This window comes from Oncorhynchus mykiss, chromosome 2 (assembly GCF_057628025.1).
Source record: "Oncorhynchus mykiss isolate SJ-2025 chromosome 2, ASM5762802v1, whole genome shotgun sequence".
NCBI lineage: Eukaryota > Metazoa > Chordata > Actinopteri > Salmoniformes > Salmonidae > Oncorhynchus > Oncorhynchus mykiss.
This window is the reverse complement of record NC_143023.1, coordinates 54,026,823-54,042,280: the sequence shown is the minus strand read 5'-3', so window position 1 is coordinate 54,042,280 and position 15,458 is coordinate 54,026,823. Positions and strand designations below refer to the sequence as shown.

General features: G+C 41.4%; 1 protein-coding gene across 6 annotated transcripts; it reads left to right on the top strand.

The window, feature by feature from the left end:
- Nucleotides 1–4,872: 4,872 nt before the first annotated feature.
- adpgk (ADP dependent glucokinase) lies at nucleotides 4,873–11,479 on the top strand. 6 transcript variants are annotated; one of them, XM_090202141.1, is made up of 8 exons: nucleotides 4,873–4,990; nucleotides 6,973–7,198; nucleotides 7,353–7,578; nucleotides 8,639–8,701; nucleotides 8,933–9,053; nucleotides 9,242–9,438; nucleotides 9,550–9,648; nucleotides 9,897–11,479. In XM_090202141.1, exons 2-8 carry the CDS (start codon nucleotides 6,987–6,989, stop codon nucleotides 10,458–10,460), a joined length of 1,482 nt encoding a protein of 493 aa, XP_090058267.1. In that variant the 5' UTR covers nucleotides 4,873–4,990; nucleotides 6,973–6,986; the 3' UTR covers nucleotides 10,461–11,479. The 6 variants fall into 6 exon arrangements, with proteins under 6 accessions (XP_090058267.1, XP_021420914.1, XP_090058264.1 ...); XM_021565239.3 differs by having other exon boundaries at nucleotides 4,885–4,990; nucleotides 9,894–11,479; XM_090202138.1 differs by having other exon boundaries at nucleotides 4,890–5,356.
- The last annotated feature ends 3,979 nt before the right edge of the window (nucleotides 11,480–15,458 follow it).

Below are 15,458 nucleotides of genomic sequence, written 5' to 3'. Positions count from 1 at the left end.
AAACACAAGGCCAAATCTACACTGGAGTGAATGTTCCCAAGTTAGTACCCAAGTTACAATTTGGACTTAAATGTACTGAAATCTATGGCAAGACCTGGAAATGGTTGTCTAGCAATGATCAACAACCAATTTGACAGGGCTTGAATAATTTTGAAAATACATTTGGGCAAATGTTGCACAATCCAGGTGTGGAAAGCTCTTAGAGATTTACCCAGAAAGACTCACAGCTGTAATCGCTGCCAAATGTATTTCTACAAAATATTGACTCAAAGGTGTGAATACTTAAGTAAATTTCATTTTCAAAACATTTGCAAAAATGTGCTTTCACTTTCTCATTATGGGGTACTGTGTGTGAGAACAATCCAGGCTGTAACACAACACAATGTTGAATAAGTCAAGAGGTATAAATACTTTCTGAAGGCATTGTACAGTGGGGCAAAAAAAGTATTTAGTCAGCCACCAATTGTGCAAGTTCTCCCAAAAGATGAGAGAGGCCTGTAATTTTCATCATAGGTACACTTCAACTATGACAGACAAAATGAGAAAAAAAATCCAGAAATTACATTGTAGGATTTTTAATGAATTTATTTGCAAATTATGGTGGAAAATAAGTATTTGGTCAATAACAAACGTTTATCTCAATACTTTGTTATATACCCTTTGTTGGCAATGACAGAGGTCAAACGTTTTCTGTAAGTCTTCACAAGGTTTTCACACACTGTTGCTGGTATTTTAGCCCATTCCTCCATGCAGATCTCCTCTAGAGCAGTGATGTTTTGGGGCTGTTGCTGGGCAACATGGACTTTCAACTCCCTCCAAAGATTTGGGGTTGAGATCTGGAGACTGGCTAGGCCACTCCAGGATCTTGAAATGCTTCTTACGAAGCCACTCCTTCGTTGCCCGGGCGGTGTGTTTGGGATCATTGTCATGCTGAAAGACCCAGCCAAGTTTCATCTTCAATGCCCTTGCTGATGGAAGGAGGTTTTCACTCAAAATCTCACGATACATGGCCCCATTCATTCTTTCCTTTACACGGATCAGTCGTCCTGGTCCCTTTGCAGAAAAACAGCCCCAAAGCATGATGTTTCCACCCCCATGCTTCACAGTAGGTATGGTGTTCTTTGGATGCAACTCAGCATTCTTTGTCCTCCAAACACGACGAGTTGAGTTCTTACCAAAAAGTTATATTTTGGTTTCATCTGACCATATGACATTCTCCCAATCTTCTTCTGGATCATCCAAATGCTCTCTAGCAAACTTCAGACGGGTCTGGACATGTACTGGCTTAAGCAGGGGGACACGTCTGGCACTGCAGGATTTGAGTCCCTGGTGGCGTAGTGTGTTACTAATGGTAGGCTTTGTTACTTTGGTCCCAGCTCTCTGCAGGTCATTCACTAGGTCCCCCCGTGTGGTTCTGGGATTTTTGCTCACCGTTCTTGTGATCATTTTGACCCCACGGGGTGAGATCTTACGTGGAGCCCCAGATCGAGGGAGATTATCAGTGGTCTTGTATGTTTTCCATTTCCTAATAATTGCTCCCACAGTTGGTTTCTTCAAACCAAGCTGCTTACCTATTGCAGATTCAGTCTTCCCAGCCTGGTGCAGGTCTACAATTTTGTTTCTGGTGTCCTTTGACAGCTCTTTGGTCTTGGCCATAGTGGAGTTTGGAGTGTGACGGTTTGAGGTTGTGGACAGGTGTCTTTTATACTGATAACAAGTTCAAACAGGTGCCATTAATACAGGTAACGAGTGGAGGACAGAGGAGCCTCTTAAAGAAGAAGTTACAGGTCTGTGAGAGCCAGAAATCTTGCTTGTTTTTAGTGACCAAATACTCATTTTCCACCATAATTTGCCAATAAATTCATTAAAAATCCTACAATGTGATTTTCTGGATTTTCTTTTCTTCATTTTGTCTGTCATAGTTGAAGTGTACCTATGATGAAAATTACAGGCCTCTCTCATCTTTTCAAGTGCGAGAACTTGCACAATTGGTGGCTGACTAAATACTTTTTGCCCCACTGTAGATGGTGGGGCTCCTTAGTGGGGACTAGTAGAGCTGATAATGATTATGAATTAGCTGTGCAAGCTAGCTGTGCAAGAACTAGAGCCACCACTGGCTACTTTCTGACCTCACCCTGTTAGGGCACACTCATGTCCTGGTCACCTTAAATATTTGAATCAACCTTGCACACTTAGTTTTGGTGGGGAAAATAAGGCTGCACACTACTAGAGTAGCTGACCGTTTATTTTTGGAATTATATGCTGTAAATGTGTGAATGAGATTAAAACATGAACACACTGAAAAACACGTTGGATTCGTTAAGTCAAACACAACAGAGGCATGGCAGTGCCACTCATAGTCCTCCATATACCAAGAACTTTGTGAAACACTTTTAAGAAGACTTTTCCCGCCAAAACTCTAACAAGTTCAAAAGTAACTACTGGAAAAATATTTCTAACATAGACCGCAGAGAATGGTCAGAGGCGACCTAAAAATACTTTTGTCATTTTGGATGTTATTTTGTGAAGTCATAAAAAAGGTTATAAAGGAAATACTGTAACTTGAAAAGTATACACACTACATGTACGAAGTTTCCATCCTCTGCATTGTGCATGCTATATGAAAAATGATTAAAGTATTTTTGTTAATAGAGGGATGTGATTTTAGAAACTATAAGAGGAAACCGTTTCTATAACTGTGCACAGTAAATTGTCACCGCCCCCTTTAGTGAGGTCAGAGAGCATGCCAGCCTGACGAAACCGCCCCTTTAGATTGAACTGTATAAAATGATGGGTTAACAATTAACATATCAGACCAGAGTGACTTGGAGCTGCAGCTCACGTTTAAAGTGGTTTCAACTCTGAATCTCAACACAAGGTAGAGAGCGATAAAGTCACCTCCCGGACAATCACTGGTACGGCTGATTAGCTGTCCTAAGTAAAGTATCTAGAAAAGCGAATTGAAGTGGAATCATGCTACTCTGCTCAAACCACCGTAGTACGCTACTCTCATCACCCCACTGGGAACCATCAACACAACATCAACACCCAACCCCCTTTCCAAGAAAGCCCTGTCCACCGAGAGAAACAAAGGATTTTAACATAAATACATTCATGATTTCTTACTCCAAATGGGCCGCGGTTCATATAGGAGTGCTATAAGTGAGAGTAGTTTCTAAAATGTACCAACGTTAAGTGTCTCTGTCCCTCTCTCTCTCGCTCTCTCTCGCCCTTTCAATATCTTTTGTAACAAGCAGCCATATTGTTCTCTGTCCGCTAGGGACCTGTTCTTAACGTATTAAGTGTGTATGTTTATCCTGTGTTACTTTGCTAGTTAGCTAGTAAATAAACAATTAAACCAATATGTGTAGTACTGAATCCTAAGTAAAGCTCAGGTTTTTGCAGATGCAAGGAGGTTACGACTGTTCAGAATGATGATATGATATGAGGTTATGATTAATAAGTTAACTGTTTATGGATGTGATAGGTAAAGACATTTAGAGTTTAATTCGGGAGATGGTAACACTTTAAAGAACCACTCTCGTGTTGCCCCAGATCCCAATGAGTTAATTGCTACAGGATTCATTTAAATCAGGTAACAATTAAACATTTTTAGGTTGATTAGATAAATAACAGTGTTCAAATAAATGTTAGAAGTCAAGTCACGACAACCACCATAGATAACATTTTTTTTGTCATTGTTATTTCTAATAAAAAATAAAAAACATTAAATGTCTTGTGTCGCCGCTGAGCTCTCAAATGCCGTGCCCGTCTCTCACTATCCGGATTCCTTTGGATGTCCCTACCCTGAACTCTAGCCCTTACCTAACACTAAACTTAACCCTTACCTTAACCATTTTACATCTCTACTTGATTGAGGTAGGGACATCCCAAGGATCCCAGATAGCAGGAACCCTCTGGGAAATTCTATGAACTACTCTATTTGAGCGAAAGTCATTGACACCACTCTAATTGGTTTTCTGTCGTACTGGGAATTGGTAACAACACAGTCTGCGAGATAACGTACCATCCCATGAGGTGTTGAGGGAAAGCCAGATTACCTATAGAATGGCCGTGATACACAAGCCGTAGGCTACACAATAGCTCAATGTGGCTACATTGGAATGTTGACTTGCACTGGAAAAACTTAAGATTTAATGAATATCAATATAAACGATGCTCCTTATGACTTATTAACTTGCAGATGTTATTAAAGCATTGGTATGACGACATATTAGTAACACGTTCAATCGTAGGGACTTTGATTCACGCAGGCGTCACGCAGAAGTTAGTAGGGCATTGGTATCACATCAGTCAGGTGTTCACTGGTAGGCGACAGCCACATGGTGGTACTGTTGCCTAGGTTTATATTTGGCCTTCATCACCACTCATACAGAACAGTTTTTCAAGGTCCAGAGAGAGACATCCACAGGAGCTCAGCCATCCACACAAAAATATGTGCATGCTGTGAGAAATTTTACATGATGTCACAATCAGAACGATTGGGAAGATTTTTACATGACAAACTTCACTGCACTGATAGAGCCGAAATCACAGAAGATAGATGTGGTAGTTGCAACAGCAGAAAAATATTTGGGTGTGAGACATTTTTGTGCAGAATATCTACAGGAAGTTTTGAGAGAAGGACTTCCATCCTTCCAAGCCATTGGCCTGGTGTAGGATTGTTTAGGGCCAAGAAATGGGATAAGGTGGTTGGTTTGGGGGGGATAGTAGGGGCACAACTTTCACTGGTGACGGGAGAAGTCATGTCCCCCCCACATTCTGAAATTGCATCCCCCCACCAGATTTATCATTGTAATGTGATACAAAACTAGGCAATGGTGTGCTTTAGGACCATGCGGATACCTCCAAGAGTTGGGGTAAGCTGTGTGGAGTGTTTATCCGACTGGATAAAAATAATAATAATGTTATGTCCCCTCCACTACTAAAACCAAAGTTGCACCCCTGGTGGATGGTGTATAGGTGCAGGGTAAGTTTTTCCCATTCCCCTTTATTTGTTGGTTTCGTACCAATGTGGAATTCACATTCAGAACTGAGAAATGCAGCAATATTCTAAAAAGCGTCTAGTCGGCCGGAAATTCACAAGAAGAAGCCGAAACAAGGGTGGTTTAACTTACCCCACTCTCCCCTACTGCTCTGCCCTTGAGTTCAGACGTGGCGCCGGGTCTGAACTGTCTTTATACCTCAGAGGTCTGAACACCAAGTTCCAGGATATCATCATCTACACTACAGACAGACCCTAATTTCAACCCAACTTATCCTGGTTCGTAACATTTTTTTCCCCCCAGCCAGGCCTATAGTTGTTTCCAGCTATCAAGATAAGTCAGCTATCCAGGTAGCTACCAACCATGTTTTTGATTGGGTCTGTCTTAAAAGTTGTCAAGCAAGCTGGCTAAATTAGCTAGCTAGCTAGCTAACAAATATATTTGATAGGATGCTGACAGTGCTAGCTAGCAAACTAACAATGTTTGAATGGAGATAACGCAAGTTTGACAGTGGTTGTCAGTATGTTGGGTATAACGTAACCAAACCGTGGAGGCATTACGTTAGCTTACTAGAAACAATTTTTGTAGCTTTTTTAGCTCCATTGGAGTGCGTGAGCTAGCCAGCTCAGCAATGGTAACGTTAGACCCAGAGCTATTCGATCAAGCTAGCTAACATTTGATACTCGTCAAAAACTTCATTGATAACTAGCTAGCCGTTCGTCCTAATTATAACCTCTTTTGCCATACTAGCCATGTCTGAAAGTGATTTACGAATGGATAACTAAAGTTAGCTAGCTACTAATAATATGGAAGTTAATGCAACGATGACACTGTTTAACTTTGATGCTAGCTAGCTACCATGATTCAGCCTGTTAACCTTGATAGCTGTAAAGTCATTTCGCACATCAGCTAGCTAGTTAATTTGTCACTATGTGAGAGTCTTGTGCGTATCCATTGCAATTCCACTGCTTATTACATTTTTAGACAACCTTATTTTCGCGCACACAAAAACATAGCAGGTTGTTAAAGTTACAATATGTAACTTTTTGGGCGACCCGATCAAATTCGAATAGAAATGTGAGTTATAGAGCTGTAAATCTCATTGAAAGTACGTCTAAGATGCGTCAGATCTTTATTATGTGCGCTATTCTATGCTTCCAGTTCGTAAGTTTAGTTTTTGCGTCTTACTTTTGTACACCAGCATCAAACCGCAGAAAATACAATATTTTTGGTTATTGAAAATATTTCACAGCTGTTTATATGGTACAATGATTTTCTACAATATACTTGCTTTGTCAAGAACTTAAATTAGGCGAACTATTAGAATCTTCGGAACCAGGAAATGGCAGCGAAATTTGTCTCGTTAGTCCGTTCTTGATATAGAGACCCAAAATGTTTTTCATGTCAGCAATCAAATTTAAGATGTATAACTTTCAAAATACAGAAATACTGCAGGTATTATGCATTTTGCTGCCAACATACTGACTCATCTCTTGCCACTTTAATAATGAAAAATGTATCTAATAAATGTATCACTAGCCACTTTAAACATTGCCACTTTATATAATGTTTACATACCCTACATTACTCATCTCATATGTATATACTGTACTCTATACCATCTACTGCATCTTGCCTATGCCGTTCGGCCATCGCTCATTCATATATTTTTATGTACATATTCTTATTAATTCCTTTACACTTTTGTGTATAAGGTAGTTGTTGTTAGATTACTTGTTAGATATTACTGCAGGGTCGGAACTAGAAGCACAAGCATTTTGCAACACTCGCATTAACATCTGCTGACCATGTTTATGTGACAAATCAAATTTGATTTGATTTACAATGCAAAACTTAGCATCATATGTTGTAAAATGACAGATGGGAAGACTTGTGTACATTTAGCAAGTATCTTTACTTGCTTACTTTAGTATTATGCATGTGTGTGTTTGCACTCATATTTCAGAAGTCTGAGAAAACATGTGGCGGAAGGCTGCGGGAGCTGCCCTGTTGGCCTTGGCCGTTGGATACTTCTACCACACCAACCCTGAGCTGCCTGAACAAGTTCTCCAGTACTTGTCCCTGCCTCATCCATCCACTCAGGGCGACCCAACCTTTGAGCAGGTTATCTCCACTGCCTGGGAGACCCTAATAACGGCCCCCGCCAGTCAGTGGGGCAGAGTGGCAGTAGGGTGAGTTTCAGAGACAACTAAGCATTCATGGTGTCATGATTTAGAGTTTGCTGTTTTGGTTTTCATCGTTCTTCCAACAAAACGCTGAACTTCCCAAGTGAAATGGTAGTGCGTATTCGGCGTGTTTACTTTTTCTCTGGCTTCCTCCATTTAGGGTGAATGCATGTGTGGATGTTGTGGTGTCGGGGATAGGGCTGCTACAGGCTTTGGCTGTAGATCCTGGGTTGGGCCGTGACCATGAAGTGTTACACTCTAAAGAGGACCTGAAAGAGGCTTTCATCCACTACATGGAGAGGGGGTCCGCGGCGGAGCGTTTCTTCACCGACAAAGAGGTCTTCCAGAGGATTGCACGGGCCGCTGCAGAGTACCCTGGTGCTCAGGCAAGTTAACAGTGTTTATCCCCATTTTTATATCAGGGTTTTGAAAGCTATGATCCTGAAACAAGGTTATATAAGTTATTTTCTTCACAAATCAATGGGTACATATCATTAACTTACGAGTCCAAAAATGGATAAGCAACTGCTGATTGCCCCTTTTTTAAATGGACCTAATCACTGATCTGACATGACAGGATTGTCGGAATACCTGTTTTTGATGGTTATTCATCAACTATGAGAGCTGAACAGCGTTTGTGAATTTCAGTTGGCCACAATAACAGGAAACTGTTAGATAGCATACACTTCACATCTAATCTTGATCAAGCCTCATCCTGTACCTAAATGAGTGAAACTAAAATATCAGCAGTATAAGCAAAACAGTATCACAAGGATTTCCTATGGTCAGATCAACAATATATCACCCAACCCTTAGTTTGGTTTCACACTCTCATTGTCTATACATCAGATAGTTAACACTAACAGAAACCAACTTAGCCTAATTCAAGTTTTTGTATCCATTTGAAATGCATCATCCTTTCTGTACTTGAGGTAATCATCACCAATCCAACATGATTGAATAGGTGAAGGGGCAGTAGGTAGTCAAGAGGTTAGAGAGTGGGGACAAGTAGCCGGAAGATTACTGGGTGAAATCCTGAACCAGGCAATACAACGTGGAAGAGAAACGGGCAAAATAAATTGTGAGGTTGGGAGCAAAGCAGACAAAGGAATTATGTCTCCACAGACAGACTGATAAATTTGAAGGTCTATTTGAAAAAATCAGTTCAAGCTCACCCTGAAAGTTTGATATCGCATGTATTTTTGGCATCTGTAATTGGCTTCACCCCCCTGAAGACGAAGCACTTTTCCTTTTGAATAAAGGTTCCATCCAGAGAGGTTTGAGTGTCTGTGTCAAATTTAATTCTACGTGATCAACGGTAATTAATCATTTCACTGCTGGGCTATCTCTTGGTGCAATTGTGGTTATTATCAGACTCACTGATAAACCTCAACTCATTTTTTTATCTCTTCCTCTCTCTTTCCCTCGCTCTCTTTCACTAATTAGCTATATGTTGGAGGAAATGCTGCTCTCATTGGACAGAAACTTGCCACATACCCTCAGCTGATGGTAGGTTAGCACTTTTAATCTCAAACTCCTCACTAGAATGCATACATTTTGTACCATTTCTACTGTTCAGCCACTGTTGAATGGTTATCTGCACAGGGTTGTGTTTTTTTGGCACTGAGAAACTGTGGCAGTTTGTTTAAAAGGAACTGAGGACATTGCTTAACTTTTGAAATGTCCCCTACGTCTATATTACTGAAGTCAGTGACGGTGGATGATTCTGCCTTTTAATAGGTTCTGCTATGTGGGCCTGTTGGGCCTAAACTACATGAGATGCTGGACGAGCAAATCGTTGTACCCCCCGAGTCCTTGCAGGAGACTGATGAATATCACCTAATTCTGGAGTACAAAGCAGGTAAGGACCAAAGGCAACCTGAACGACAACTAAAAATAGGTTTCACAAGCTTTTAATAGCTAGGTGATTAATGGAAACACATTCCTTATTTGTATTTCTTTACCTCTGGTAGCCTAACTACACTGTTGGCCACTATTAAAAATATTTGTAAAAAATGCATAAGTCTGTCCTTTTGCGCCTCTATCTAGGGGAGCAGTGGGGTGCGACACGGGCTCCCCAAGCCAACCGCTTCATCTTCTCCCATGACGTGTCCAATGGGGAGATGAGAGCACTGGAGATGTTCGTGGCCAGCCTGGATGAGTTCCAGCCAGACCTGGTGGTCCTGTCCGGTCTGCACATGATGGAGGGCCAGGGGAGGCAGATGTGGGAGCAAAGGCTCAAAGAGGTCCGTAGCAAAGCACAAACAACAGCACAATAGTATATCGCATTTAGGGTTCTCACCAGAGTTTTGTTAAACTTTTGTATAGACTGAGATGGTTTGCTTGAACCTTTTCAGGCAGTGGCGGCCATTTCTGACGTGCGCAATGCGGTCCCCGTCCACCTGGAGCTAGCAAGCATGACTGACAAAGACTACATGAACAGCATCATGCAAGAGGTAAAGGTGTAGGTTTAACAGTATCTAAAATACAAGTTTGGCAGAACTTAAATTATACAAAGATAAAGAATATTAAAAGGCAGTCTGGTTAAAATCGGGATTTCTATCAAATTTGATCATATTTGGACGTTGTGATGTCGTCAAAATAGGCAATGTCAATTTAAAGTGGATTATAGCGTTGCGTAATAAAGTAATGTATTGGAGCTGATGCATACAATAAACGATTTGGTGTTGTGTTCTGTTAGCAGGTCATGCCCATAGTGACATCCATCGGGCTGAATGAGCAGGAGCTACTTTTCCTCTCCCAGGCCGGCACAGGGCCTCACGCTGAGCTGGCCTCCTGGGGGGGCATACCGGATGTAGGCCGCGTCAGTGACATCCTCCTGTGGGTCCTTGAGCAGCATGGACGCAGTGATCCCGAGTCGGAGGCTGACCTCACGCGTATCCACTTTCACACTCTGGCGTACCATGTCCTTGCCACTGTGGACGGGCACTGGGCCAACCAGGTGGCCGCCGTGGCAGCAGGGGCCCGTGTGGCCAGCATCCAGGCCTGCGGCCTCCAAAGCATAGATGCCAGTAAGGTGGTCCTTAGAGCTCCGCTGGAGTTCCACAGCTCCCACGGCGAACCTAGAGAGAAATTGTCCCTGAACCCAACTGAGCCTGTCACTGTTTGGCACCGTGGCAACGTGACCTTTCACCTTGCACCCGTGCTGGTCTGCAAGCAGCCACTCCGGACAGTAGGGCTTGGGGACGCCATCTCAGCAGAGGGGCTTGTATACTCTGAGATCAGGCCACAGCTACCATTTTTGTGAGGTCCTTTTTTGTTGCACTCTTGTTCTTTTATTGTATGGTGGTGTGCACCATATCTCCCCAACCAACCAGTGATGTCTTTACCTGTACTGTAGCTTTTTCTTGGGTTGAAATTCTGATCCTTGGTTAGCTAAGTATTTTGCACTGGGCACAGTTTAAGCCATTTCTGTAACTCCAAGGAGTTGTGCTGGGTTACCTCTGATTTCATTTGCCTTGTGAAAATTCTATGTAAATGTTTGTGTACAAAGACAATGCCAAAGCTGCTTGTCAGTTTGGTTTGGAGGGGGGAAATGGAAAAACATTCAGCGATATGGTCTCCATAAGTAGCGGTGCGATTTCAGACAGGGTTTGAGCTTTCACGCTGCACAATAGAGGAGCAACCTCCTGTGCACATATGTAGATTCTGAACAGTGCCAATGAGTTCAGCCTCTTGCATCACACTCTTTTGGAAGTTTATTTTCACATCATCTTGCTGAGTCTTAGTTCAATTTCCTTCAATAATCTTTTCTTGTTGACCCTGTTCAGAACAAGCTCCCTCATCCAAGCACTATAGTTGGGGAAAATGGGGTAAGTTGAGCCAAATGGTTAGTTGAGCCACCCCTTGTTTCTAGGAAACTATACATTTTGTGTATCATCATAGGTTTCATGTTTGTATCTAAACCAAAGTAGATTGTTTTATACATCAGTTTCCATTTCTATAAGCTGCAATATGAGGTCCTAAACCTAGCATTAAAGTGCATCCTTGTAGCTACAGTATATGGGCTAATATAGTCAATGTTTGCCTCGAGGTAAATTGAACCAATCACTACCATACCCCATACAAATTATGATTATTTGGTTAGTTTTATGCACAATATGCATAGTATTTTAGCAATGTGTCATGCATATGAACTCGTATGAAAAAAAAGACAGTCCTGATGGAAAACCACATTTCTTAGTAAACTTTCCAAATGTCGACAAAACAAAATATGCCAGACAAGGTGGGATCTTTTTGTGTCTATAAAATGTGTTATGTGAGAAATGGTGGTGGAAAAGCTTTTATGCATACATATTGATTTAACTATATCAATAACCACCAGGCATTATACACAAGGCTCATTACTCTGCACAGGTGTTGCTGCTACCTGGCAGATCTGGATAGGTATTTTATATATCAGCTATATACACATGTTATAGCAATCTGTCAGTCAATGACACCGTTGATGTGGCACGCAAACATTGGTTGATGCGTGCAATGTCTGAGCAGGGGAATGTGACCAAGGTCTTATCTGACGACATGGAGTCTGACTTGCTAAACATATCAAGAATCTTGCGGACCAGTTTTATGGGCTTAGTAGCCTCAAATACAGAGAACATGCCTATGATTTGGCACATCAAAACTACTTCCGTGTCCCAGACAACTGCTTAAGAAATTGAATAGTAAGTGGTATTGAACAGAGAGATCTATATCAATGTAGGCATACATTTAACATATACAATATACCACACTCCCATCCATGAATTTAACATTGCCCTACCAGCATCATCACCCACTTAGGGTAAGTTGTGCCTAGAGACCACTTTTTGTGGACAAGTATGTTTTCAAAACGTATACTATATTTCCCTTGACATAGTGATGCTGAATGTAAAAAAAGTAGTAGAATCTCACAACTACATCCCCTCATTACAATCAATACAACACCTGTGCAAACTGGGGCAGGAGCTAGAAGTTAACCACCCAGACAGTTTTCTGTGGGGATTTGGTCATTTAGTTTTCATTTGGCCAAATGAATACATTTAATCCATCAATGAAAACAGTGATGAAGCAAAAACAAATGTTATTTTGGGTTGGCGCGATAACTTATTACTTAAATTAAGGGGTAATAGTTTAGGGCTTCATTCAAGCTTAGTGTCCCCTTTTTTAATGGAGCCTTTACACGTTTCCATGTCATGCAGATGATAGGACCTGTTGATAGGACCTGTTCAATACACACAAAGTGCAGTAGGAAGGGTTGTGACTATGGAGGACTATGTCCTATGACACGCCCAGCAGACAAGGCTGGTATGGAAGATTGCTCACCCAGACTGGGTTTCCCAAACTCGGTGCACATTTTGGTTTTTGCTCCATCACGACACACCTGTTTCAAATAATCAACTAATCATCAAGCTTTGATCATTTGAATCAGCTGTGTAGTGTTATGAAAAAAACAAGACGTGCACCCCCTTGGGGTCCCGAAAACCGGGGTTGGGAAACGCTGCAGTAGTAACTCTTTAGCACATCTGATGAGACTGCTATCTATTCTAGTACTTGGTTGCTGTCTTCTGGCTAGCTGTTTGCCCTGTCACTCTCTGTTTGAATACTTTGAATGCCAGTAGCACACACAAGCTGTACTCCTACAGCTGTCATTCACCTAAGCCGGAAATAATATTTGGATCTCTTGTCCGCAATGGCAGACGTACACAAGCATTCCAAGCCCATCTGTATCCTTGACTCACAACTGGGTCAAGCAGACTATGAGGGGTGAAGTGTGCCAATGAAATACTTCATATTATTGTGAATTGTCACTTTTTGTTCAGCTATTTTGATCAACTTTACAAGTAAACATGTAAATTATACCTGTTACACTGCAACTAATGAAGCCCCTTGTTAAAACTCCTACAAAGACGGATTGTTACTGACAGGGTGCTGTTGGACATTGCACACAGCAGACTGTGCTGAAAGTCTGCAGACCCAGTAGTGCTTCAGCACATCTGACGAGAGTGCGATCTAGTACTTTGCTGTTGTCCTCTGGCTAACTGCTTGCTCTAGCTTCTGCCAGTCTGACTGAATGATACAATGAATAATGCAAAGATGTACTTCTACGGCTGTGTAGTCTACTCTGCTGCTGTCAGGACATCCACCTCGCAGCCGGAAAGTACTATGTTAATCTCCAGTCCACAATGGCGGACGTACACAAGCATTCCAAGCCCATCCTTGACTCACAACTGCATCAAGTGCAGATTGTGTGGTGTCCAGCCACTATGTAAAGTCAAGCAATAGAATACTACATAATATTAATATTTAGAGTTGCTGCTTTCCCCCCCAGCTAATTTGTAAAGATTTATGGCTGTCTTGTTTATCCTATGTAGGACATGCCACATGGGCAATTCAACATGTTAATAATTCCTGGTAACTGATGGAGCCCATCATTTCTACGTCTTGGTATACGCCATGTTTATTGGTTTCACATCACTTGTGACCTTGGAGTAATTAAGTAGAGGAAAGATCCATTTTAAAAGTATTTGAACGCACCATCCATGCTCAAACATCACTTACCTTACTGCTATAGAGAACTGGAAATATTTTTTTTTGTTTTGATGCCCAAGGTACATTTTTGCTTTGTTGCGAAACTGAGAATTGGGATGGTACAAAACAGAGCAATCATAAGCTATGCAGAACTTATTTGTCTCGAATCTCATTGCTTTCTTAGCCTGGTGGAACCAGACAAAGCTTATGATAGCTCACATTGTTTCACTTAAATGAAACTTGAGCATAGCGGTCAGTCTGCTTCATATAGATCCTATTAAATTACTAGAGAGCCTATGTCATGAACCCTCAAAGTTCCATCATGGTATGATAATGGCAGCCATTTTGGTCAGGGAGAAATCCAAACCACTCTAGTTGCGGGAAATGGGTTCATGTTAATTGAACGCAGACGTTCCATTGACCAGAATGGCGCACAATCAACAAATCTGATCTAACAATTTGGAGATTCTTCAAATCCGTCATGATTTATGTATTGTAACAGGCCCACAATGTCCTTACTTGAGTCCGATTTTGATACATTTGGCTGTTTTTGCTGTATGTAGAGGCTGTCCCTTTTCAGGTTTAGAAGTGACTGCTAAATGCGAACTCCCGTTCGTATAAACTGGTTAGCATAGAGAAATCATTGTTGGTAGTGGGTCGTTTTTAACTGTAATGCAGTTGATCGGTAACGATGACATGAACATGTGTTGGGGTTGGCATCCATACAAGCATTATATTCAGATGTAGACTAATGTTGCTGGGGGTCAATGAGGAGACTTTGTTTCCCCCCCACGCGTTTCCATGGCAATTCCATTGTTTTGGTCGAGTACGTTTGACCTTTATACCGCATATATTTCGAATGAATGGCAGAAGAGGCATAGGTGATGCGTTTCCTGCTTGTACCTATGCAGGAACATAAAAGGCATGCGATATCAGAAATTGTGTAATAGAATTGTCAACCTAAAATACTGTCATAATTATAAATACAGTTTATACTGGTTTTATTCCAATGTTCTGTATAAATAACCTCTATGATATGTAAACCGACCGTAAATGTCCACATTTTTGTTTTCTTGGAAAGCTGTGAGTGTTATTATGAGAACTTCATATCATCAACTGATTTCAGACAGTGTATGGCTGTGGATTGACTGCATTGTTTGTTTGGAATGTTAATTAGAAAACTGGTTGGCTAGCTAACAAACATACAGTGCAGATAATCTTCAAATTCATTGTTTTACACAATAGCGTATCCAGTGGTGGCTGGTGGCACTTTAAATGGGGAGGATCTGCTCATAGTAATGGCTTGAATGGAATGGTATCAATCACCAACCATCCTCCCCTCAACAGCTTCCCCTGCTCTTATCACAGCACTGGCTGACCATGGTTGACCAACTCCCTTACCAAAATGGCTGATGTTTTATACTGTCATGAGAAGGTTCATGTCCATTCTAGTATTCTAATTCCTAATTCTATCGTCTGCTTGACCAAGCTACTGCTTTATTGTATGATCATGGGAATGTGCCAGTCTTCTTTGACAGCTTTGTGTTGAAATAGTGACTGTAAATATGCATTTAGTAAGAAATTGAGTATTCCTTTTCATTGCAGTGAAAATGTTAGGTACAATGGTTTGGTAATACAGTTCAAGGGTTGCTAGGGTTTTGAGGGCATTCTTCTGAGGCTGGTGAGACATATGCCTACTTCCTTTGCTGATTTCATCTGTTTTTGTTCGATAAAT